The 25351-nt window shown below is 41.2% G+C and overlaps 1 protein-coding gene across 1 annotated transcript in view; it reads right to left on the bottom strand.

Annotated features, from left to right (window-relative positions):
- Window positions 1-5038: 5038 nt before the first annotated feature.
- LOC130918523 (thrombospondin type-1 domain-containing protein 4-like) overlaps window positions 5039-25351 on the bottom strand; it is a 62614-nt gene continuing 42301 nt past the window's right edge. The window contains 10 exon segments of the mRNA XM_057840308.1: window positions 5039-5184; window positions 5256-5400; window positions 7903-8082; window positions 8625-8798; window positions 11471-11644; window positions 11720-11924; window positions 14478-14607; window positions 14678-14981; window positions 15058-15233; window positions 21044-21248. Coding sequence (XP_057696291.1) covers window positions 5039-5184; window positions 5256-5400; window positions 7903-8082; window positions 8625-8798; window positions 11471-11644; window positions 11720-11924; window positions 14478-14607; window positions 14678-14981; window positions 15058-15233; window positions 21044-21248 — 1839 coding nt within the window.

Consider the following 25351-nt stretch of genomic DNA (forward strand, 5'->3'; position numbering starts at 1 on the left):
AAAAAATGTGAAGACCGAATCAACTTGTGCGGACTTTAACACCAGCTCGGCGAATCCATTCACGTTTCATATGCAGTAAACATTATGTTGGGTTGGCATGGTCTTTCAGAGGACAAAGAGGTAAGCCGTTTTTATATTTTTAACTTATTTTTTTTTTGCGTAACGTTGTGCCGTACTGCTTCTGTCTGACAATGAATGACCTGAAAAGAATTACAATGGTATCTGACTGCCACTGTTACTGTTTCTGTTATATATATATATATATATATATATATATATATATATATATACATATATAAACTTTAGTAAGGGGGAAGTGTAAATAAATTATAGGATTAAGATGTGTTATCAATGAAAACATAAAAATGTTCGTTGGCTGCCACTGAGTAGCATTTGCGATCGCTACACAAAGCTAACTAAATTACCCCCAAGAACGGTAAGAGACGTAGGACAACCAGAGGATATATAAGAAAGACAGGGCTGATGGTAAAGGATAGCTTGTTGAAACAGGAGAATGTCATTGTCAGTCGCGTCGATGAAAAAGCTAAAGCTATGCTTAGGTCGGCTCGTTTTTTTCCATCTTTTTCAGCGTTCAACGCTAAAGCCCTCTCTTAAACTGAACATTTTTATGTTCTTCCACATCTTTGCCAGTGAATTTGGCACCAGGCACATCATTTTCGGAGAGAATTGGTAGGTTTAACTCTGTAAACATCTCCTTCGTACACGATTTCCATTCAATTCCTATTAGGGACAAGCGGTGGCTTGTCCTTACTTAGCAACAGTAGCTAATGTCATGAATATTAATGAGCGGAAGCGACGTGTTGCTTGCGGTACGCCATTGCTAGCATCATGAATATGAATGAGCAAAAGTGAATAATGGGTGCGGTACGCCATTGACAGGAACATAGGCGGATCTACTATTCAGGCGAAGTAGGTGATCGCTTTACGCCCCCAACCATCTGCCCTTGCCCCAACGAGCAAGGGCTTGGGCCACCAGAGTCAGCAGCACCCCCAACTATTCGTCATGTATAATTATGTCAGCATACTAAACAAACAATTAACAAAACAAAAAAGAAAGCCATTTGAATGCTGCTTTTATATTATCTCCCCCACACACACACACGCACTATCAGTCGCTTAGCTTCATTTAGCGCAGTTTAGCTTCGCTTAGCTCTGTTTAGCATCGCATAGCTCCGCTTAGCTGTTCGTTAGCTTCACTTTTTCACGCCACTAAGCTCGCTATTTTTACAGCTCAATTGCTACTTTGCTCGTCGGCTATCGTTTATTTCGAACACATGAGCGGACGTGCTTTCCATGAAAGCCAAAGTGCAGTGAGGGAGAAGTTGAGAACAGGCCGCTAATGCCTCTTTTAACCATCTTCTTCACACCGAACATAAAATACACGACAGCACACCCTGTGGCGAAACAATGCAGTACAGTTCCAATCAGTCATACAATAGCACTCGAGCTGGTTAACAGCATTTGCTAACAAAGAAAATAAATCAATCTATTAGTGACACCGCAAGCAATGACGAAGAATGTTTTTTACGGAGTGTAAAGCTTTCGGTTAGCGGTTTAGCGAACGTAACTCCGGTGAACATTTAAAATAAAAGCATGTCATGTTCGTCATATAAATAATAATTTCTGGAGTTAATCCCACATATTTCAGAATTAATATTATAATATGTTGAGTAAATACTATAGAATACAGATTCTACACTAAGAATAGCTTTCAAATGACACTCTTTATGACAAATATGATTGGCAATAAATAATTATTATACTACTTTTACATATAGTAGTATACTATAATAATAATGCTAGAATTTTTTTTTAAGAATTGTTTTGAATAATGTTGGAAAGGCAAAGTCAGTGTTCTGAATCTGTTTACTTTCCATTCTTTTGCAGTAGTAAATGCTATCAGCATTTAACCTCATTGTTTATTTGTGATTAATTATTGTTATTTACATGATTATTTGTATTTTAATAAAGAATTTAAGTGTTCCAAAATGGTTTTCTGAATGAATAAGCTTCAACAAAAATTTCATTGCTAAATTAGTTATTAAATTAATAACAAAAAAAATAAAAATTATTAGATTAGTCGACTAATCGTAAAACTAGTCGGCTGACTAATCAGGAGAAAATTTGTCGTTTAGGACAGCCCTAGTGTACCGGAACATATTTCCTCCACACCATTTTAACCCCTGACCCATGAAGATGGCCCCTGGATATGTTCGCCTTCGGCCCCAAAATTGCCAAGTCCACCACTGGACAGGAAGATACCAAGGAACGCCCCAAAATATACAGGAAGTGACCTGAAGTACCCTGAAACTACAAGGAAGTGACCCCAAAGTGCCCTGAAACAAAGCGGAAGTGATACCAACAAGAAGTCACCGGGAAATACCCCGAAGTCAACAGGAAGCAGCACGGAAATATCTGGACAATCATTAAGAAATAATTCAAAATTGACAAGAAGTTGGATAGGAAGGCCCCAAAATGTACAGGAAGTGTCCTGTAAGTATCTTAGAATTTCAAGGAAGTGATGCAAAATGGTCCAAAATTGACAGGAAGTTACCTAGGAACGCCCCAAAATGTATAGGAAATGACCTGTAAGTTTCCTAAAACTACAAAAAAGTGACCCAAACATGCCCCACAACCAACAAGAAGCAGCATGGAAATGCCCGAAAACAGCAAATCATTCAAAATTGACAGGAAGTTAGCCAAGAACGCCCCAAAATGTACCGGAAGTGACCTGTAAGTACCCCGACTCTACAAGGAAGTGACCCCAAAGTGCCCCAAAACCAACAGGAAGTGACACTAAATCAACAGGAGGTCACCTGGAAATACCCCAAAAACAACAGGAAGCAGCACGCGAAATGCCTACAACAAAAAAAAGCAAGAAATAATTAAAAATTGACAGGAAGTTGGATAGGAAGGCCCCAAAATGTACAGCAAGTGTCCTGTAAGTATCTTAGAATTTCAAGGAAGTGATGCAAAATGGTCCAAAATTGACAGGAAGTTACCTAGGAACGCCCCAAAATGTACAGGAAGTGACCTGTAAGTTTCCTAAAACTACAAAAAAGTGACCCAAAAATGCCCCACAACCAACACAAAGCAGCATGGAAATGCCTGAAAACAGCAAATCATTCTAAATTAACAGGATGTTAGCCAAGAACGCCCCAAAATGTACAGGAAGTGACCTGTAAGTACCCCGACTCTACAAGGAAGTGACCCAAAGTGCCGGGAAGTGACACTAAATCAACAGGAGGTCACCTGGAAATACCCCAAAAACAACAGCAAGCAGCGCGCGAAATGCCTGGAAAAAAAAGCAAGAAATAATTCAAAATTGACAGGAAGTTGCCTAGGAATGCCCCAAAATGTACAGAAAGTGACCCAAACTGCCCTGAAACCAACAGGAAGTGACACCGAATCAACAGGAAGCAGCACGGAAATGCCTGAAAAATTGACAGGAAATGGTTCAAAAATTGACAGAAAGTTAACTCCTAAGTATCCTAAAATTACAAGTGACCCTAAAAATACCCCAAAACCAACAGGAAGGGACACCAAATCAACAGGAAGCAGTACAAAAATGCCTGAAAAATCAAGAAATTATTCAAAATTTACAGGAAGTTTCCTAGGAATTCTCCAAAATGTATAGGAAGTGACCACTACAAGAAAGTGAACCAAAAACCAACAGGAAGTGACACCAAATCACCAGGAAGCAAACAGGAAATTCCGGGGGGGGGGGGGGGGGGTTGGATTGACAGGAAGAAGCATGGGATTGCCTGAAAATCGACAAGAAATGGTTCAAAATGGATAAAGGAAGTTACCTGCAAATATCCTAAAATTACAAGTGACCCAAAAATGCCCCAAAACCAACAGGAAGCGACACCGAAGTGCCTGATAAATCAACAAGAAATGGTCCAAAATTGACAGTTACCTAGGAACGCCCAAAATGTACAGGAAGTGACCTGTAAGTACCCTGAAACTACAAGGAAGTGACCTATAGTGCCCCGAAACCAACAGGAAGTGACACCAAATCAGCAGGAAGTAACTGAAAATTCCCCCCCAAAAAATGCCCCGAAACCAACAGGAAGTGACTGAAAATTCCTTTTTAAAAAAATAAATAAATAAAAAATCAACAGGAATATATTTAGCATTTACGGGAAGTCACTTGTTAGTATAGTACGATACAAGAAAGTGACCAATAAATGCCCAAAAACCAACAGGAGGTAACACCAAATCAACATGAAGTCAACTGGAAATACCCCAAAATCAGCAGCACAGAAATGCCTGAAAAATCGACAAGAAATTGTTCAAAATTGAAAGGAAGTTACCTGTAAGTATCCTAAAATTACAAGTGAGCCAAAAATGCCCCAAAATCAACAGGAAGCAGCACAGAAATGCCTGTAAAATCAATAAATGATCCAAAATCGACAGGATTTTGCCCTGGAATCCCTCAAATGTACAGGACGTGACCTGTAAGTATCCTAAAATTATAAGAAAGTGACCCCAAAAATGCCCCAAAACAAACAGGAAGTGACACTAAATTAAAAGGACATAACCCGGAAATGCTGTCAAATCACTGGGAAGCGGTCCAGAAATGCCAAAAAAACCAACAGGAAATGATCCAAAATTTATAGGAAGTTAACCTAGAATTCCCAGGAAGTTACCCGTAAGTACCCTAAAGTGACAAAGAAGTGACTCAAAATACCCCAAAACCAATAGGAAGTGACCCGTAAGTATCTTAAAATTTCTTGTCTGCCATTGACAACAATAGACGTCCGATTCACTGAAACTGGAAGGACTAGCTGACTAAGAATGCACATCTTCTCGTGATATTGACGGCGCTCGATGTCCAATCCATTTTGACTGAGAGGGTGGGCAAATGATCATTGGACGTTGACCGACGTATTTAACCAAAAATAAACTGGTCCAGCCCACATCAGCTCAAATTGCCTTAAATGTGACCCGCAGATGGAGTTTGACACTCCATGGTTTCCTGCACAAATGTTTCTACTTCCTGTCCCGTCGAGTGTTAACTCCGCCCCCTGTGAGCCACCGTGTATCTGTGAGGTTGCCGCGAGCAGGATGCACAGCAGGTCTTTTTGTAGTAGTCGTAAACGCACAGACGAGCCTGGACCACCACGTTACAGTTGTAGTAGTCATCTTTGCAGTGTTCGTCTGCGATAGGAATGTCATAGAAGATCAGAGAATGAATAAAACAAGTTAACGCTTTTTTTGTGGGGACCAACCTATTTGAGGTACGCAAGGCTCAGGGTTGCAGTCTTCTCGTTCCGACGGTTTGAGACGCTCTTCGCAGCTGTCGCTAGCTTGCATGTCTTTGGATAGACAACGTACTTCGCGCACACGGAATCCTCCCTCGCATGTTTTGGAGCACTGTATGGACCAGAAAGAAACATTTCATAAACTTTATTTAAACATATTTTTGTCAGTTGTTAGAAATGGTTGCTTAACGTAACTGGGCACTGTTAGAAGGTTTAGCCTAGTGGTTAGGATTGAGCAATGAGTTTTTTTTTAAATTCGGTTTTCTTGGAAATATCCAAACATATTGTTTAAACACTGTTATATTTGTCACATTGACTGTGTATATTTATTGTTATATCTGGATATAGGGTGTTTGAGTGATTTATTACAGGAAAGAGAAACATAGCAGTACAGTAGGCTGGCTAGCTAGCTAGCTAACTCCGTGGTATTACTCCAGTCAAGTTAAGCAGCTTTTCTTTGTCATGTTTATACACGATAAAAAAATAATAATAATAGTTATATATATTTATATCATCATGAAGGACCCCAGAAGGGAATAGTACCATCCAACTACCGGCCCATCACCTGCCTCAGCACCACATGGAAGCTCCTATCAAGCATCATAGCAGCTAAAATGAGCAGGCACATGGAGCAATACATGCACAGGGCACAGAAAGGGATTGGCAATAACACCAGTGGAGCCAAGCACCAACTACTGGTGGACAGGGCAGTCAGCAGGGACTGCAAAGCTAGGAGCACCAACCTGTGCACTGCCTGGATTAACTACAAGAAAGCCTATGACTCAATGCCACACACATGGATACTGGAATGCTTGAAGCTGTATAACATCAACAGGACACTAAGGACCTTCCTCCAGAACTCGATGGGGCTGTGGAAGACAACTCTAGAAGCCAACTCGAAGCCAATTGCACATGTGAGCATCAAATGCGGTATCTACCAAGGAGATGCTCTGTCACCCCTGCTGTTCTGGATAGGCCTAAACCCCCTCAGCCAGATCATCACCAAGAGTGGTTTCGGGTACCGGTTCCGAAGTGGAACAACCATCAGTCACCTCCTCTACATGGATGACATCAAGCTGTATTCCAAGAACGAGCATGACATCGACTCCCTGATCCACCTCACGAGAATATACAGCAATGACATCGGGATGTCATTCGGACTAGATAAGTGTGGCCGAATGGTATCCAGAAGACGGAAGGTGATCTCAACTGAAGGGGCTGAACTACCTGAAGGCAACATAACAGATGTGCAGGACAGCTACAAATACCTGGGGATCCCACAGGCAAATGGAAACCATGAGGAAGAAACTAGAAGGTCTGCCACAACCAAATACTTACAGAGGGTGAGGCAGGTCCTCAAGAGTCAGTTGAATGGCAAGAATAAGATCCAGGCCATTAACAGCTATGCCCTACCAGTAATCAGATACCCTGCTGGCATCGTATCCCGGCCACTGGACGAGATGCAGGCTACCGACATCAAGACAAGGAAGCTCCTTACAATGCACGGAGGGTTTCACCCTAAATCCAGCATCCTGAGGCTCTACACAAAGCGGAAAGAGGGAGGCCGAGGACTAATGAGCATCAGAGCCACTATCCAGGAGGAAACTACATCCCTCCAAGAGTACATCATGAAAATGGCCCTCAGTGATGACCTGCTTGGTGAATGCCTCAGGCAACAGAAGTCCAATAAGGAGGAGGACCGTGAGGAGCTATCATGGAAGGACAAGCCCCTGCATGGTGTGTACCACCGATAAATTGAGGAGGTAGCTGACATGTGAAAAACATACCAGTGGCTGGAAAAGGCCGGACTGAAAGACAACACGGAGGCACTGATCATGGCAGCACAAGAACAGGCCCTTAACACAAGAGCAATAGAGGCTGGGGTCTATTACACCAGACAGGACCCCAGGTGCAGGCTATGCAAAGAGGCCCCTGAGACAGTCCAGCACATCACAGCAGGGTGTAAGATGCTGGCAGGCAAGGCATACATGGAACGACAAACCAGGTAGCAGGCATAGTGTACAGGAACACCTGTGCCGAGTAGGGACTGGAGACCCCAGAGTCAAGGTGGGTGACACCTATGAAGGTGGTCGAGAACAACCGAGCCAAGATCCTGTGGGACTTCCAGATCCAGACAGACAAACTGGTGATGGCCAACCAGCTTGAAATAATGGTGGTGGATAAACATCAGAAGAAAGCAGTAGTGATAGATGTAGCAATCCCGAGCGATAGCAACATCAGGAAAAAAGAACATGAAAAGCTGGACAAATATCAAGGGTTGAAGGAAGAGTTGGAGAAAATGTAGGGAGTGAAGGCAAGAGTGGTGCCAGTAGTAATCGGGACAGTAGGGGCAGTAACCCCCAAGCTGAGTGCATGGCTCCAACAGATACCAGGAACAACGTCCGACGTCTCCATTCAGAAGAGCGCAATGCTAGGGACAGCTAAGATCCTGCGCAGGACCTTCAAGCTCCCAGGCCTCTGGTAGAGGACCCAAGCTTGAAAGGAGAGACCATACCGCCCGGGTGGGCGAGACGACGATTTTTTTTTTTTTTCCCCCAAATTGGCCAAAAAATTCTGAAATAATGTTCAAGAAATTCAGAAAACTGTCACTCACAGCGCTCCAGTCGGTGTAGTACCACTTTGCGCCGCAAGCTTTCACGTTACAGCTCTGCTGGCTAGGCGGTCTTTCCAACGATGAACATTCATACTGGGGCACCACGCTCATCACATCTTGTGACCTCGTAAGACACGCTACCACCCGGTGTTGGCTGCCCGCGCCGCACTCTGCAGAACACTGGAAAAGTAAAAAAATATACAACAACAGAAACACGTATTTTAAACTGGCCCATTCATTTTCAATGGGAAAATTTTGGGGTTTTCAAAATGTATGTAATTGTAGTTTCTATTCAAAGTTAGGTAATTCATACATAAAAAATTCAAGGGGGCCCAAAATTTATTTACAATTTTGACCAAAAATGAACAGTTCCAAAATTAGCCAAAATCGCCAAAATTTCCCATTCATTTTCAATGGCAATAAAGACTTTTCCATTCGCTTCTGTGTGTGTAACTGGAAGCGATGCCAAAATGACCCCAAATGAACAAGAAGTCACCGGATATCAACAGGAAGTGACCCTGAAATGTCCCCAAAAGCAACAAGATGTGACCCCCAATCAACAGGAAATGACCTGATTTCTACAGAAAGTGACAACAAAATGCCACCAAATCAACAAGAAGTGACACGAATCATAATATATTGTTATACCGACTATCACAGCAAAGCAAGAAAAATAAATAAATACCCAAAGTCATGTGTTCTTCCTAACAATAAGTTCATACCTGACTCCAGGGGCCGGTGAACCACTCCATGGCATTGTCACAAGGACCGGGGTTGCACGTTTGCGAGTCCACGGGCCGCTCGCTACCGCAGCCCTCGAGAGGAAGACTACTGATGTGATTGGTCAGGCACAAGACGCCCCGAGTACGTACGCCCGTTCCACACTCAGCAGAGCACTAAAAACAAAAACGAAAACATGACATAACTGACCTTCGTACGACACTCATTTAACTCACTGCTTGCCATCGATGTCGCGAGTTGGAATCCCAAAATAGTTTTAACAAAGTATTACGATAACTGATAACATAACGTTAAAAAATAAATAAATTGTCAACATTTTGGAAAGTCGCTGTTAGTAACATTTCTTCAACAGGAAGTGGCCTGATATCAACAGGAAATGACCCTAAAATGTCCACAAATCAACAGGAAGTGACCTCAAATTGTCCCCTAATCAACAGAAAGTGACCTGAAATCAACAGTAAGTGTCCCCAAAATCTTCCTGAATTAACAGGAAGTGACCTGATATCAACAGATATTCTCCATGAATTGTCTCCAAATCAATATCAAATGACCCCGAAATGTCCCCAAAATCAACAGGAAGTGACTTAATACCAACAGGAAATGTCCCCAAATCAACAGGACATAACCTGATATCAGTGTCCCCAAAATGTCCACAATTCAACAGGAAGTGACCTGATATTAACAGGAAGTGTCCCTGAAATGTCCCCAAATCAACAGTGCGTAACCCGATATCAAAGTTCCCGAAATGTCCCCGAATTAACAGTCAGTGACCTCATATCAATAGGAAGTGTCCCCAAATCAACAGGATGTAACCTGATATCAGTGTCCCCAAAATGTCCGCAACTCAACAGGAAGTGACCTGATATCAACAGGAAGTGTCCCCGAAATGTCTCCTACTCAACAGGGCGTAACCCGATATCAATGTTCCCGAAATGTCCCCGAATTAACAGTGACCTCATATCAACAGGAAGTGTCCCCGAAATGTCCCTGAATTAACTGGAAGTGACCTGATATCAACAGAAATTCTCCATGAATTGTTTCCAAAACAATATGAAGTGACCCCGAAATCGCCCCAAAATCAACAGGAAGTGACCTAATACAAACAGGAAATGTCCCCAAATCAACTGGATGTAACCTGATATCAGTGTCTCCAAAATGTCCACAATTCAACAGGAAGTGACCTGATAACAACAGGAAGTGTCCCCGAAATGTCCCCTAATCAACAGGGCGTAACCCGATATCAATGTTCCCGAAATGTCCCCGAATTAACAGTAAGTGACCTCATATCAACAGGAAGTGTCCCCAAAATGTCCCTGACTTAACAGGAAGTGACCTGATATCAACAGAAATTCTCCATGAATTGTCTCCAAATCAATATGAAGTGACCCCGAAATGTCCCCAAAATCAACAGGAAGTGACCTAATACCAACAGGAAATGTCCCCAAATCAACAGGACGTAACCCCATATCAATGTCCCTGAAATGTCCACAAACCAACAGGAAGTGATATGATAGCAATAGGAACTGTCTCCGAAATGTCCCAAAATCAACAGGAAGTGTCCCCGAAATGTCGCTAAATCAACAGGTACTGACCCCGAAAGACTCCCGAATCAACTCATGTGACCTGATATCAACGGGAAGTGACATAATATCAACAGGAAGTGTCCCAGAAATGTCCCCAAATCAATAGGAAGTGACCTCATATCAACAGGAAGTGTCCCCAAAATGTCCCTGACTTAACAGGAAGTGACCTGATATCAACAGAAATTCTCCATGAATTGTCTCCAAATCAATATGAAGTGACCCCGAAATGTCCCCAAAATCAACAGGAAGTGACCTAATACCAACAGGAAATGTCCCCAAATCAACAGGACGTAACCCCATATCAATGTCCCTGAAATGTCCACAAACCAACAGGAAGTGATATGATAGCAATAGGAACTGTCTCCGAAATGTCCCAAAATCAACAGGAAGTGTCCCCGAAATGTCGCTAAATCAACAGGTACTGACCCCGAAAGACTCCCGAATCAACTCATGTGACCTGATATCAACGGGAAGTGACATAATATCAACAGGAAGTGTCCCAGAAATGTCCCCAAATCAATAGGAAGTGACCCGATATCAATAGGAAGTGTCCCTAAAATGTCCTCAAATCAACAGGAAGTGACCTGATATCTACAGGAAGAGTCTCCGAAATGTCCCCAAATCAACAGGGCATAACCCGATATCAATGTCCCCGAAATGTCCCTAAATCAACAGGAATTGACCTGATATTAACAGAAAGTGTCCAAAAAATGTCCCCAAATCAACAGGAAGTGACCTGATATCTACTGGAAGTGTCCTCGAAATGTCCGCAAATCAATCGGATGTGACCTGAAATCAACAGGAAATGTCCCCAAAATGTTCCCAAATCAACAGAAGGTGTCCCTGAAATGCTCCCAAATCAACTGTTGTGACTTAATATCAACAGGAAGTGTCCCTGAAATGTCCCCAAATCTAAAGGACGTAACCAGATATTAGTGACCCTGAAATGCCCCCAAATCAACAGGAAGTGACCTGATATCTACAGGAAGTAACGCCAAAATAACCCCAAATCAACCAGAAGTGACCCGATGTCAAAAGGAAGTGACCTGATACATTTTGAAATATGAGTGACGAAGTGATAAGAACACCAAATGATAACTGATTGACATAAGTTTATAAAATGAGTAGATTGTCAATGTTTTGGAAAGTCGTTGTTAGAATTTTTCTATCAATCGCCAATACTTTCCGTTGCAATTTACTATCAATCGTCATGAATGGCAGCAGATTTTGTGTGCATCTCTTACCTTGGTGCCCCAATCTGTGTAGAACCAGCTCTTGGCACAGGCTCCCATGTCACAGTTCTCTACATGAGCAGGCCTTAAGTTCATGTTACACTCCGCGTCCGGGACAAAGTCGCCCACGTTGCTCACGCATCGGACCTCCCGCCACCTCTGGCCAAGACCGCACGGTACAGAGCACTAAGGAGATATTTTACTGATTCGAATGGAGCATAAAGTCAATCATCAATACGGTGACTGACAGCTGTCACTCACGGCGCTCCACTCTGAGCGGACATGCCACTCGCTGCAGATCTTAGTCTGGCACGTGCCGGAGGTTTCCGGCCGTTCTAGATGTCCGCAGCTGCTGGCGTGCACGTTGTGAGTGTGGTTGGCGTACGCCTGGCGACACAGGACCTGACGTTGTTGCGTGCCCAGGCCGCAGGTCTTGCTACATTCCGACCACTCGCCGATGTCCCAGCTGACAAAAAGGCAAGAAGCCATAACATGACATGAGTTTTTTTTAACCTATTGCAGAGAGAATTGTATTATATTTTATTACATATTAATTGATCATCGCGAAGGCCTTTATTTGTGCTTATACGGATTCATAAGGCCATTGAGTATTTTAATAATAGAATAATATTAAAATATGTATTACCATTTCTAATTAGATCAATCAAGTATTCGGCAATATCATAATATGAGGAAGCACAGCATACATACTTTGCCAGATATGATAACATTTTATTTTGCTGTTAGAATATATATTCAAATCCGTTCATTAGTATATTCAAAGCATTATAATACGTATAATAATATATTTCATTAGGTTGTTACATCATGTTGTTACATAATTACATTGCCTTATGTTGTTAACGTTACATTGTTACATCGTTGCATTACGTTGTTACATCGTTACAATACGTCGCTATGTTATGTCGTTACGTTGTTACATTAGCTCGTTACGTCATTAAATTGCGTAATGTTTTTAACGTTAAGTTGTTGCTTTACGTTGTTACATTCCGTCATTACGGTATGTTGTTACATTGTTAAATTTCGACATTACATATGTCGATACGTTGTAACATTATACCATTACGTCACTGCATTGCATTTTGTCGTTATGGTGATACGTTAATATGTTATATTACATTGTTACACTCTATTGCTATGTTATGTCATTGTGTTGTTACATTATGTCATCACGTCATTACATTGCGGTATGTTGTTAATGTTACATTGTTGGTTTTACGTTGTTACGTGACGTTACATTGTTATGTGATGTCATTACGTTATCTCAATACGTTGTTATTCTATATCGTTATGTCATTGCATTGCATTATGTAGTTATGGTGTAACGTTACGTTGTTACATTGTTACAATACATTGCTATGTTATGTCATTATGTTATGTCATTAAGTTTTTACGTTGTGTTGTTACGTCAGTGCGTTGCGCTCTGTCACTATTCAGCTCCGTTACATTGTTACGTTATGTTGTTAAATTACATTGATATGTTACGTCATTACACTGTTACGTTAGAGCGCTTTGTTACCATATAACATTGCATTATGTTGTTAACATTTCGTTGTTACGTTACTTCTTTACATTGTTACGTTAGATCGCTTTGTTAGATCATTAAATTGCATTATGTCAATGTTACGTTGTTACGTTACGTTGATATATCGTTACATTGTTAGATTGCTTTTATGTCATTACGTTGTTACATTAGACAGTTTCGTCATTACATTGCATTATGTCGTTATGGTGTTACGTTATGTTACATCGCTAAGTTACGTCATTAGGTTGTTACAGTATTCGTAACGTCATTACATTGCATTGTCATTATGGTGATATGTTAATATGCTATGTTATGTCATTGCGTTGTTACATTATGTCATCACGTCATTACATTGTGGTATGTTGTTAATGTTACATTGTTGGTTTGATATTGTTACGTGACGTTACATTGTTATGTGATGTCGTTACGTTATCTCAATACGTTGTTACAGTATATCGTTATGTCATTACATTGCATTATGTAGTTATGGTGTAATGTTACGTTGTTACATTGTTACAATACATTGCTATGTTATGTCATTATGTTGTTACGTTATGTTGTTACGTCAGTGCGTTGCGTTCTGTCGCTATTCAGCTCCGTTACAATTTTACGTTATGTCGTTAAATTACATTGATATGTTCCGTCAATACATTGTTACGTTAGAGCACTTTGTTACCATATAACATTGCATTATGTTGTTAACATTTCGTTGTTACGTTACGTCTTTACATTTTTACGTTAGATCGCTTTGTTACATCATTACATTGCATTATGTCAACGTTACGTTGTTACGTTACGTTACGTTATTATGTTATATCGTTACATTGTTATGTTAGACTGCTGTTATGTCATTACGCTGTTACATTAGACAGTTATGTCATTACATTGCATTATGTCGTTATGGTGTTACGTTATGTTACATCGCTAAGTTACGTCATTAGGTTGTTACTAAATTCGTAACGTCATTACATTGCATTGTCATTTTATTACGTTACATACATCTTTACATCATTAAATGTTACAAAGCTAAGTTATGTTGTTACATTATTGCATTGCATAATGCCATGATGTCATGCTACGTAAATCTTTATGCTATATTAAGTTGTCACGTTTTGTTATGTGATATTGTTACGTTATTTATTGTATTATATCATAGTATAGTAAAGTGTAGTAAAGTATTACAGAAATATAGATTATAATAATTTAAAATATACACCAGAATAATATTAACCATAACAAAAATAATAAAAATAATATATATTACAATGAATGCCATGTTACATGTATATTACAATATAGTAATATACAATGCAACAACTATAAAACTAAAATACATGGAATACTCATAAATCGAATAGCATCCAATTCATATGTGCTTACAAGTGAGCATTAACCATGTCCCCCAGTTTACTTATGGTGTTATAAAACCTGGATTAACAGCCACAAATAAAGAAAGGCCAAGTATAGACTCACAAGGCAGGGCAGGCCTGCAGGTTGCACGCCTCCTCCTGCTGCATTGGTTTACTACTGCTGTCACACAGACTTTCCTTAACCTGGACCTGGTTTAGTCGGTGGACGCAATGGAAGATTGGATGTCTAAAACCTATACATTGCACAGAAAAAAAATCAGATTTTGGGTTTCAATCGTTTTAAAAAGCAAACAATTGTCTTACCTTTACCGCAAGAGGCGCTGCACTTGCTAGTGCCAGCCATCTTCCAGCTGTATTCCCGTTGGCGGCGTGGCGCCTGGTTGTCGTGGCGATGAGGCGGGTACCTCCCACCCCCGGTCGGTTCGTAGTTTTCCCGTTGAGAGTCGTCGTGGCCCATTTGCCGCTCGTTCACGGCGTTCCCTAAAGTGATCAGTTTGAGTAAGTGCATTGGAATATGGGTAATGTCATGTTATTGTTTACCCTTGGGTGTCTCTGAGGCAACTATGTATTCATAGTGAACTCCTGGGTTGGGTTGCTGGAAGATCATCTGAGGGAAATGGAGAATTCCCAAAATGAACGTATAAGACAGCAATATTGATTTTGAAGTTTAGTTCTCAACTCACATAAATATCCAAGATCTCATTAGTAGGCCCCTCAGCGAGCAGGGACTCCCCAGCGGTGCTACTGATCTCATTGGGTCGGCGGTAGGTGAACATGGTGCCCCCGCCCTCATACTTGCCCGGCCGGTCGATAGCCCAGTTCCCGTTGATGATCGACCGTCCCGATCGGCTTTTGAGAGCTGCGAGAGAAAGATCCTTAAAGTGTGAGAGCTCCTGAAGGCAAAATGGTGGTAAATTTCAAAACGCTATTTGCAATTTTTCTCCAAATCACATCATTAGCACATCAAGTATTTCAGGATATTGAGGCAAACCAGTCAATTATTTTCCTTGCAGGCAAAAAAATGTACGGAAGTGACCTGATATCCACAAGAAGCAACCGTGAAATACTCCAAAATCAAAACAAAGCAGAAGTGATCTTATATCAACAGGATGTGACCCCAAAACGCCGCCAAATCAATAGGAAGTGACTTGATATCCACTGAAAGTGACCCCAAAACACTCCCAAATCAACAGGTTGTGACCCTGAAATGTTCTAAAATCAACTGCAAGTGACCCTGAGAAGCTCCAAAATCAAAACAAAGCGGAAGTGATCGGATATCAACAGGAAGTGATTCTAAAATGCCCCTGAAGCAACAGGAAGTGACTCGATATCAACAGGAAGTGAACTGACATCAGCAGAAGGTGACCCAGAAATGGCACCGAATCAACGGGAAGTGTCCTGATATGAACAGCGAGTGACCCCGACATGCTCCCAAACAAACAGGAAGTGACCTAATAGCAACAGGAAGTGACTCCGAAACGCTCCCAAATCAACTGATGCGCCCTGATATCAACAGGAAGTTACCCCAAATAGCCCTTAAATAAGCAGGGAGTGAACTGACATCAACAGAAAGTGACCTCAAATTGCCACCAAATCAACAGGACGTGACCCTGAAATGCCCCCAAATTAATGGGAAATGTCCTGATATGAACAGCAAGTGACCCGAACTTCTCCAGAAGTGACTTGATATCAACAGGAAGTGACCCGATTTCCACAAGAAGTGACCCTGAAATACTCCAATATCAAAACAAAGCAGAAGTGATCTGATATCAACAGGATGTGACCCCGAAACGCCGCCAAATCAATAGGAAGTGACTTGATATCAACAGGAAGTGACCCCAAAACACTCCCAAATCAACAGTTTGTGACCCTGAAATGTTCTAAAATCAACAGGAAGTGACCCTGAAATGCTCCAAAATAAAAACAAAGCGAAGTGATCCGATATCAACAGGAAGTGACTCTAAAATGCCCCTGAATCAACAGGAAGTGACTTGATATCTAAAGGAAGTGACCCTGAGATGCTCCCAAATCAACGGGAAGTGTTCCGATATCATCAGCAAGTGACCCCGAAACTCCCCGGAAGTGACTTAATATCAACAGGAAGTGACCCCGAAACACCACCAAATCAACAAGAAGTGACCCTGAAATGCTCCAAAATCAAAGTGGAGCTGAAGTGATCCAATATCAACAGGAAGTGACCCCAAAATGCCCCAAAATTGACAGGAAGTAACCTGATATCAACAGGAATTGAACTGAAATCAACAGGACGTGCCCCAGAAATGCCACCAAATTAACGGGAAATGTCCTTATATGAACAGCAAGTGACCTGAACTTCCCCGGAAGTGACTTGATATCAACAGGAAGTGACCCGATATCCACAAGAAGTGACCCTGTAATACTCCAAAATCAAAACAAAGCAGAAGTGATCTGATATCAACAGGATGTGACCCCAAAACGCCGCCAAATCAATAGGAAATGACTTGATATCAACAGGAAGTGACCCCAAAACACTCGTAAATCAACAGGTTGTGACCCTGAAATGTTCTAAAATCAACTGCAAGTGACCCTGAAATGCTCCAAAATCAAAACAAAGCGGACGTGATCCAATATCGACAGGAAGTGACTCTAAAATGCCCCCAAATCAACAGGAAGTGACTTGATATCAACAGGAAGTGACCCGATATCCACAAGAAGTGACCCTGAAATACTCCAAAATCAAAACAAAGCAGAAGTAATCTGATATCAACAGGATGTGACCCCCAAATGCCGCCAAATCAATAGGAAGTGACTTGATATCAACAGGAAGTGACCCCAAAACACTTCCAAATCAACAGGTTGTGACCCTGAAATGTTCTAAAATCAACAGCAAGTGACCCTGAAATGCTACAAAATCCAAACAAAGCGGAAGTGATCCAATATCGACAGGAAGTGACTCTAAAATGCCCCCAAATCAACAGGAAGTGACCCGATATCCACAAGAAGTGACCCTGAAATACTCCAATATCAAAACAAAGCAGAAGTGATCTGATATCAACAGGATGTGACCCCGAAACGCCGCCAAATCAATAGGAAGTGACTTGATATCAACAGGAAGTGACCCCAAAACACTCCCAAATCAACAGTTTGTGACCCTGAAATGTTCTAAAATCAACAGGAAGTGACCCTGAAATGCTCCAAAATAAAAACAAAGCGAAGTGATCCGATATCAACAGGAAGTGACTCTAAAATGCCTCTGAATCAACAGGAAGTGACTTGATATCTAAAGGAAGTGACCCTGAGATGCGCCCAAATCAACGGGAAGTGTTCCGATATCATCAGCAAGTGACCCCGAAACTCCCCGGAAGTGACTTAATATCAACAGGAAGTGACCCCGAAACACCACCAAATCAACAAGAAGTGACCCTGAAATGCTCCAAAATCAAAATGGAGCTGAAGTGATCCTATATCAACAGGAAGTGACCCCAAAATGCCCCAAAATTGACAGGAAGTAACCTGATATCAACAGGAATTGAACTGAAATCAACAGGACGTGACCCAGAAATGCCCCCAAATTAACAGGGAAATGTCCTGATATGAACAGCAAGTGACCCGAACTTCTCCGGAAGTGACTTGATATCAACAGGAAGTGACCTGATATCCACAAGAAGTGACCCTGAAATACTCCAAAATCAAAACAAAGCAGAAGTGATCTGATGTCAACAGGATGTGACCCCAAAACGCCGCCAAATTAATAGGAAGTGACTTGATATCAACAGGAAGTGACCCCCAAAACACTCCCAAATCAACAGGAAGTGACCCTGAAATGCTCCAAAATCAAAACAAAGCGGAAGTGATCGGATAGCAACAGGAAGTGACTCTAAAATGCCCCCAAATCAACAGGAAGTGACTTGATATCAAAAGGAAGAGACCTCATAATGTCCCCAAATCAACAGGAAGTGACTCGATATCAACAGGAAGTCAACTGACATCAACAGGAAGTGACCTCAAATTGCCACCAAATCAACAGGAAGTGACTGCAAGGGCTTTACCTACTTAAGCAAAGCTACCATCACAATTTCTAACAGAAATTGCATTTTCTAGTTAATATGTTTTCTACATAAAAGAAAATGTTATGTTCTTTTATTCATTTATTGTGTGTATAGAGTGCACAGGAAGTGGGGTTATAATTAACAGTGAAAAAAACTACCATCATCCTTATTTGTTGGCAGACATTTTGGCCCCAAAACTCAGTGAATTAAGCGCAGGAGACCACTAGAAATGCATTAGGACTGTAACATTAGACTTGTAAAAGACCGTTTGGATCAAATGGAAGCCCATTAGGATCCCCGAAAAGAGAGCCACCGAGGGAATGTGTGGGATGACTTTGCTCATGAAAAACCCATTATAAACTCTGCTGTTCTATGTCACATTACTACACCAAGTTTTCTAGTTTCAATTGTTTATTTGGAATTCAGTACATGTGGTACAGCCTGCTCTGGTGAATATTAATGACAAAAGAACAAACAAAGAGTGGTTAAGCCTTGTGGTTGAATTTTGCACTTTCATTGAATGATGTGGGTGTTAGTGGTGTAGTCGGGGTTTTACCACAAAGTTGGATTCTGACTTTCTTACACGACATTTTAACAATTTCTTCAGAAAATGCGTTCTAAGAATGTCATATTCATTTTCAAGGTATTGGCCTTTATGGTTTTAATTTAAATGAACACCATTCCATTGACAGGCCGTGACCTGTGATCAACAGGAAGTGACTCGTTATCAACCGTAAAAACCCTGAAATGCCCCCCTCCCAATTAAACGGGAAGTGAACTGATATCAATGGTAAGTGACCCGATATCAACAGGAAGTGACCCCAAAATGCCCCAAAATCAAAACAAAGTAGAAGTGATCCGATATCGACATGAAGTGACCCTGAAATGTCCCCAAATACATGGGAAGGTAACTGATACCAACAGGAAGTGACCTTGAAATTCCCCCAGATCAACAGGAAGTGACCTGATATGAACAGCAAGTGATCCCGAAATGCTTCAAAATCAAAGCGAAGTGGAAGTTATCTGATATCAACATGAAGTGACCCCGAAATGTCCCCAAACCAAAAGGAAGTGACCCTGAAATGCTCCAAAGTCAACAGGAAGTGAAACCGAAATCACCTTAAATCAACAGGAAGTGACCTGATATAAACAGGAAGGGAACCTGAAATGCTCCGAAATCAAAATTAAGTTGAAGTGATCCAATATCGGCATGAAGTGACCCTGAAATTCCACAAAATCAACAGGAAGTGACCTGATATTAACAGGAAGTGAACCCAAAATGCTTCACAATTAAAACAAAGTGGAAGTGATCCAATATCGACATGAAGTGACCCTGAAATGTCCCCAAATACATGGGAAGTTAACTGATACCAACAGGAAGTGACCTTGAAATTCCCCCAAATCAACAGGAAGTGATCCTGAAGTGCTTCAAAATCAAAGCAAAGTGGAAGTCATCTGATATCAACATGAAGTGACCCCAAAATGTCCCCAAACCAACAGGATGTGACCCTGAAATGCTCCAAAATCAACAGGAAGTGACCCCGAAATCACCTTAAATCAACAGGAAGTGACCTGATATAAACAGGAAGTGAACCAGAAATGCTCCAAAATCAATATTAAGTGGAAGTGATCCGATATCGGCATAAAGTCACCCTAATATGTCCTCAAATCAGTGGGAAGTGAACTGATATAAATAGGAAATTACCCTGAAATGCTACTAAATCAAAACAAAGCGAAAGTGATCCGATGTCAACAGGAAGTGACCCCAAAAGCCTCCAAATCAACAGGAAGTGACCTAGTATTAACAGGAGGTGAACCCGAAATGCTCCAAAATCAAAACAAAGTGGAAGTGACTCGATACTAACAGGAATTGACGCCAAAATGTCACAATATCAACAGGAAGTGACCGTGAAATGTCACCAAATCTACAGGAAGTAACCCTGAAATGCTCCAAAATCAACAGGAAGTGACCCTGAAATCAATAGAAAGTGCCCTGGTATTAACAGGCAGTGAACCCTACAAAATCAAAACGAAGTGGAAGTGATCTGATTTTAACAGGAAGTGACGCCGAAATGTCCCGATATCAACAGGAAGTGAACTGATATCAACTGGAAGTAGCCCTGAAATTCCCCCAAATCAATAGGAAGTGAACCCGAAATGCTCCAAAATCAAGACGAAGTGGAAGTCATCCGATATTAACAGGAAGTGACTTCGAAATGTCATGATATCAACAGGAATTGACCCTGGAATGTCCCCAAATCAACAGGAAGTACCCCTAAAATGCTCCAAAATCAGCAGGGAGTAACCCTGAAACCCCCCCAAAATCAGCAGGAAGTGACCTGATGTTAACAGGAAGTGAACCTCAAATGCTCCGAAATCAAAATGAAGAGGAAATGATCCGATATCAACCGGAAGTGACCCTGAAATGTCCCCAAATCAACAGGAAATGACCCTGAATTTGTTTACAAATTTTTGTTACTAAGCAATAAGCTTAAACTTGAATGCTTGGGAGTTTTTTGGCCAACTCATAGACAAAGCTAGACGCTGTACATCTACTAGTGATGAACTCATATGTTAAACACACATTCATAACCATATATTTCTACACTTAAATAACAGGAACGTTAAACTGACATCTCACCTAGGTAGTTGCGACTCTTGGCCATCTCAGTCACGTTGATCTTGGTGGCTCCCCGCGGGATCTCTGCGATTTTGTGGTAGCCGATCTTAGTCAGGGAGTGGCGGAAGACTCCCGACACGAGGCGGCAGCTGGCGTTGTTTCCGCCGCACACTCCGCACGTGTCCATCACCTTCCCGGAGCCTAGGATGCCGTCGCAGCCCGGACTCTGTGAAGGAACCCGAAAGAGGACTTTGCTGTGTTTTTCAACAGGGTTTTCAAATTGGAAAGACGGTATCCAACCCACTCACACATCAATAACTATTCCCTTTCATAATCTTATGCATAGTTTTGTATAACAATTAAAGAAGTAATCAGTGGTGAACACTTTGTTGTGGAATATTTGCTGTTTCACTTATAAGTATCATAGCTTAGCATCGCATTAGCATTAAAAGGAAAACACAAACTTAGACTTGTAGACTCTTGCCACAATGATTATCTTTGACTTAAATATGTTATTAGAAACATATATTATTGCCATTGGTTTAAAAATCTATAGTACATGTTTTAACCTACGGAGGGCGCCATGTTTTATACGTGCATTGCGCGGTTGTGCTGGACTGGGAGAATTGATAGCTTCGTTTTCATGCCTCTGGCGCAATAGATAAGCCCCAAGCAACTATACCATAACTGAGCACTAGAGGCAGAGACATGAGTACAATAAAGATTAGGCAGGTGAACAAAATATTGACCAATAAAACCCACCACACTCCTGTACAGTAGGTGGCAGTATGCACCTGTCATTTTTTGCATACTATCCACACTAAAATGCGAAAACCTATCAATGTTTGGGTGGTTTTAGTTAAAGCAGACACTGTTTTTACATCTGTGTGATTTTGACAAAGATCAGATCAAATTTTTGTGGTGATTGTATGCAGAAATGTGAGCAATTCCAAAAGGTTCAGATACTTTTTCATACCACTGTATGTATGTATATATATTACATTTTTGCATTGAGAGAAAATACTTTTACATTTTACTTGTAAAGTAATTTTGTATTTTGCTTGAGTATTTTTCTCTTAGATACTTGTGTTTTTACTTAAGTATTTTTTGCACATGTATCTGCACTTTTAAGTAAAAAAAAAAAAAAAAGTATAACAAACAAAATTAACAAAATGGTTCAGTGGCACCCCCTTGAATTTTTCAAAAAGGCCTCTCCTATTGGGTTTTTTTCAAGGTAGAGCGATGAAATTTGGCCAGTCAATACCTTGTGCAAAACCGCTCCAAAAAGTCTCTTGCACCCTTGTTCCAAACCTAACAGGCAATCCGGTATTTTGGATTGAATGTGAAATTTATATAGAGTTACAGGGTGCATATCTGAGACATGGGCACCTAGGGAGTTAGTTGGATCCTCCTCAAAGTGGTGAGACTGTTCATGGAGCATATAAGATCTTAAGTTATCGAAATGGTGGTGGTTTTTAACCCATGGGCCTGACCTGGGCGAGGTGCCAAAGTCAGTCTTTTTATTTTGGCAAAACACCAAATTTAGTAAATGACTAATAACTCCCTGATTCATATCTGGCATATATGTGAGGTATCCCAGCCTGAACATGACTGCATTGAAATATTACCCATTAGGCCTGGCGCCCCCTGCTGGGAACTGGATATGCTCTTTTTTACTGAACAGGCTCCTCCTCCAATGGACAAAAAATCAAATGACCTCAAACTTGCATCAGGGGAGCCTTAAGACATGTGTTCAGGTGCTTGATGAAAAATATTGAGGTTTCATTGAAGCGAAAGGGTCCAAACAGGAACGTGAGAAAGGCCGTCGCCATTTTGTCTCACAACAAATTTTGAATAGTCATAACCTGGCAGATATACAACATATATGCACCAAACTTCCCATGCTTGTTGAGAATCGTACCCTCAAGGGTCCCATTTGCATCAACGCTGCAGCGCCAACTTGTGGCAACAGAAAGTCACTCATTTTACTTATACATGTCCAGTTCTTTTCAGGTTGGTCAGTGTAGTATTAAGACCTTTTGTAATACTACATTTTAAGGCCCATGTCCACATGTCTCTGTCTGTTGCCGTGACAACCCTTTTTCGCCATTAACTCATTCACTCCCAGCCATTTTCACCAGTGCAATCCCCTTCGCTCCCGGCCGTTTTACTGGATTTTGACTGATTTTGCAAGGCCCACAGAAAATTCTGTTCTATTGTTATATAAACATGGAACCCACCAAAAGAAAGATTAGACTCTCTTCTTTCAGCAGGAAAAAAAGTTAGTTCATCTTTTTCCATTCTTTAGAAATCAGCATTAGAAAATAGCTTAGTTTGAGCAATTTTCCAATTTCTGATGAAAAAACAGAAATTTAGCTTTTTGTGAAAGCATACATTTAAAAAAATATGACTTTAACACAGCTATTTTTTGCTTTAGTTACATCCCAAACATCTGAATAATGTTTTCCTTTTACAAAATAACATAAACAACAAGACAAATAGAGCTTTTGATAGCAAAGTAACAATTTATTTAAACATAACTAACTGAGAGATGATGCTGTTGTGGCCGCGACAGCCAGGGTAAACTTTTCGCTCATCGCCGCCTGTCTCTGCTCAGTGAGCAGCACGGACTCAACGGCATCGTCCGCTGCACTGGTGGTCCCGGTCGTTCTGCTCGGCTGTCCAGCGCCTGGCATCCCGGGCGTCCTCCCGGTTGTTTTGTTCGGTTGTCTGCCGCCTGGCATCCTGGACGTCCATTTGGTCGTCTTTGAATCGGGTTGGGGGTCTTACCAAATGTGCTACTGCCCTCCAGTGGCCAGTTTTATTGCTTTAAAATGGATTTTCAGTGTTGTGCTTTGAAGCTAAGTTGAATCAGAACCCAGAGATGTCTCTTGTGAAAAAAAACATAAGACGTATTTATACGTCTTTGGGACACTGAAACAATTAAAAATAGAACATATTTATACGTTTTTGGGAGCAAATGAGTTAAAAGGAAGTAGCCACAATATTTGGCACACTTGGTCGAATTGACCCAATTAGGTTTTGAACAAGAGCATGGCTGCACAGCACAGTAGCACCTCCTTTTTGTAGGACCATCTTCATTAAGGGTTTTTCCTCCTAGGTGTGTGAATGTATTTATAATCCCCCCAAAAGAGGAGAGTTTCGAGCATGTTCTCATTAGATGATGAGAGGGGGACGATCTGCCACCACCCTGACTTGCGTGACGTCCAAGTTGCGTGATGTCCGAGTTGCGCCAAACTGCGAGGTCCCGTTCAGTCCTGCTTGCAGGCCTAGTTTTATTTTTTGGGTGGAGTAAAACTGTTCAATTCTTACAGACGAAAACATTTTTTGAGTACTCTTCGACTAAAACTAGACTAACAACATTTTGAAATGACTAAAATAAGTATTTTGTCCAAAAGGCCAAGACAAAAAATAAAAGTGCTGCCAAAAACAGCACTTCCTTGCAAAGCCGAACAAAACCTTCCCAAAACACTGCATCTCAATTGACTTGCATTCACTCTTTCCAGTGAGCATATTATCAAGCAACAAATAAAAAGTCCCTAATGGACAAAACCAATCAAAAACAGCAATGAAGAGCTTTTCGTGACTAGACATAAACGGCTGTAAAATGTCAGTGTAAAATCCGTCACACCTCACACGGCAGTCAAAACGTTCCCGTCGTAAAACAAATGCTGACGCGAGGTTATCCGCGGCCACTTGGAGGGAAACCGTGCGTCTCGATGGAAACACGCGTTGTGATTTATAGATCCTTAATCGGATTAGTCGATGAAATCTCATGTACCCACTAAACTGTCCAATGCGTGAGGCTCTTTACGGGAAGACCTGGGACAAGTCACAAAGACAGAAAGTCTCTTTGTTGGAAAAAAAAACGGCTCTACTTTTTACACAGAGAAAGTCTTAGTTTTACTTCTATGGGCCAAATATGGCTCTTGTGTCTTTTCAATGTGGCCTGCTGAAATTCTACAATAGTACCGTAATTTTCGGACTATAAACCGCTACTTTTTTCCTTAATTTCAAATCCTGCGGCTTAATCCAGTGCGGTTTATTTGTTGATTTATTTGGGTTAGTAGGTAACACTTTGACAGCGGCGTCATAAGGCTGTCATAAGACCGTCATAATTATGACATGTTACTATCATGGGCATTACTGAATGCTTATAACATATGTAGTTAACTCATTTGCTCCCAAAAACGTATAAATACTTTGATTTTTAATTGTTTCAGTGTCCCAAAGACGTATTTATACGCTTTTTTTTTTTCACAAGAGACATCTCTAGGTTCTGATGCAACTTAGCTCCAAAGCACAATG

Source organism: Corythoichthys intestinalis, chromosome 1 (genome assembly GCF_030265065.1).
Source record: "Corythoichthys intestinalis isolate RoL2023-P3 chromosome 1, ASM3026506v1, whole genome shotgun sequence".
NCBI lineage: Eukaryota > Metazoa > Chordata > Actinopteri > Syngnathiformes > Syngnathidae > Corythoichthys > Corythoichthys intestinalis.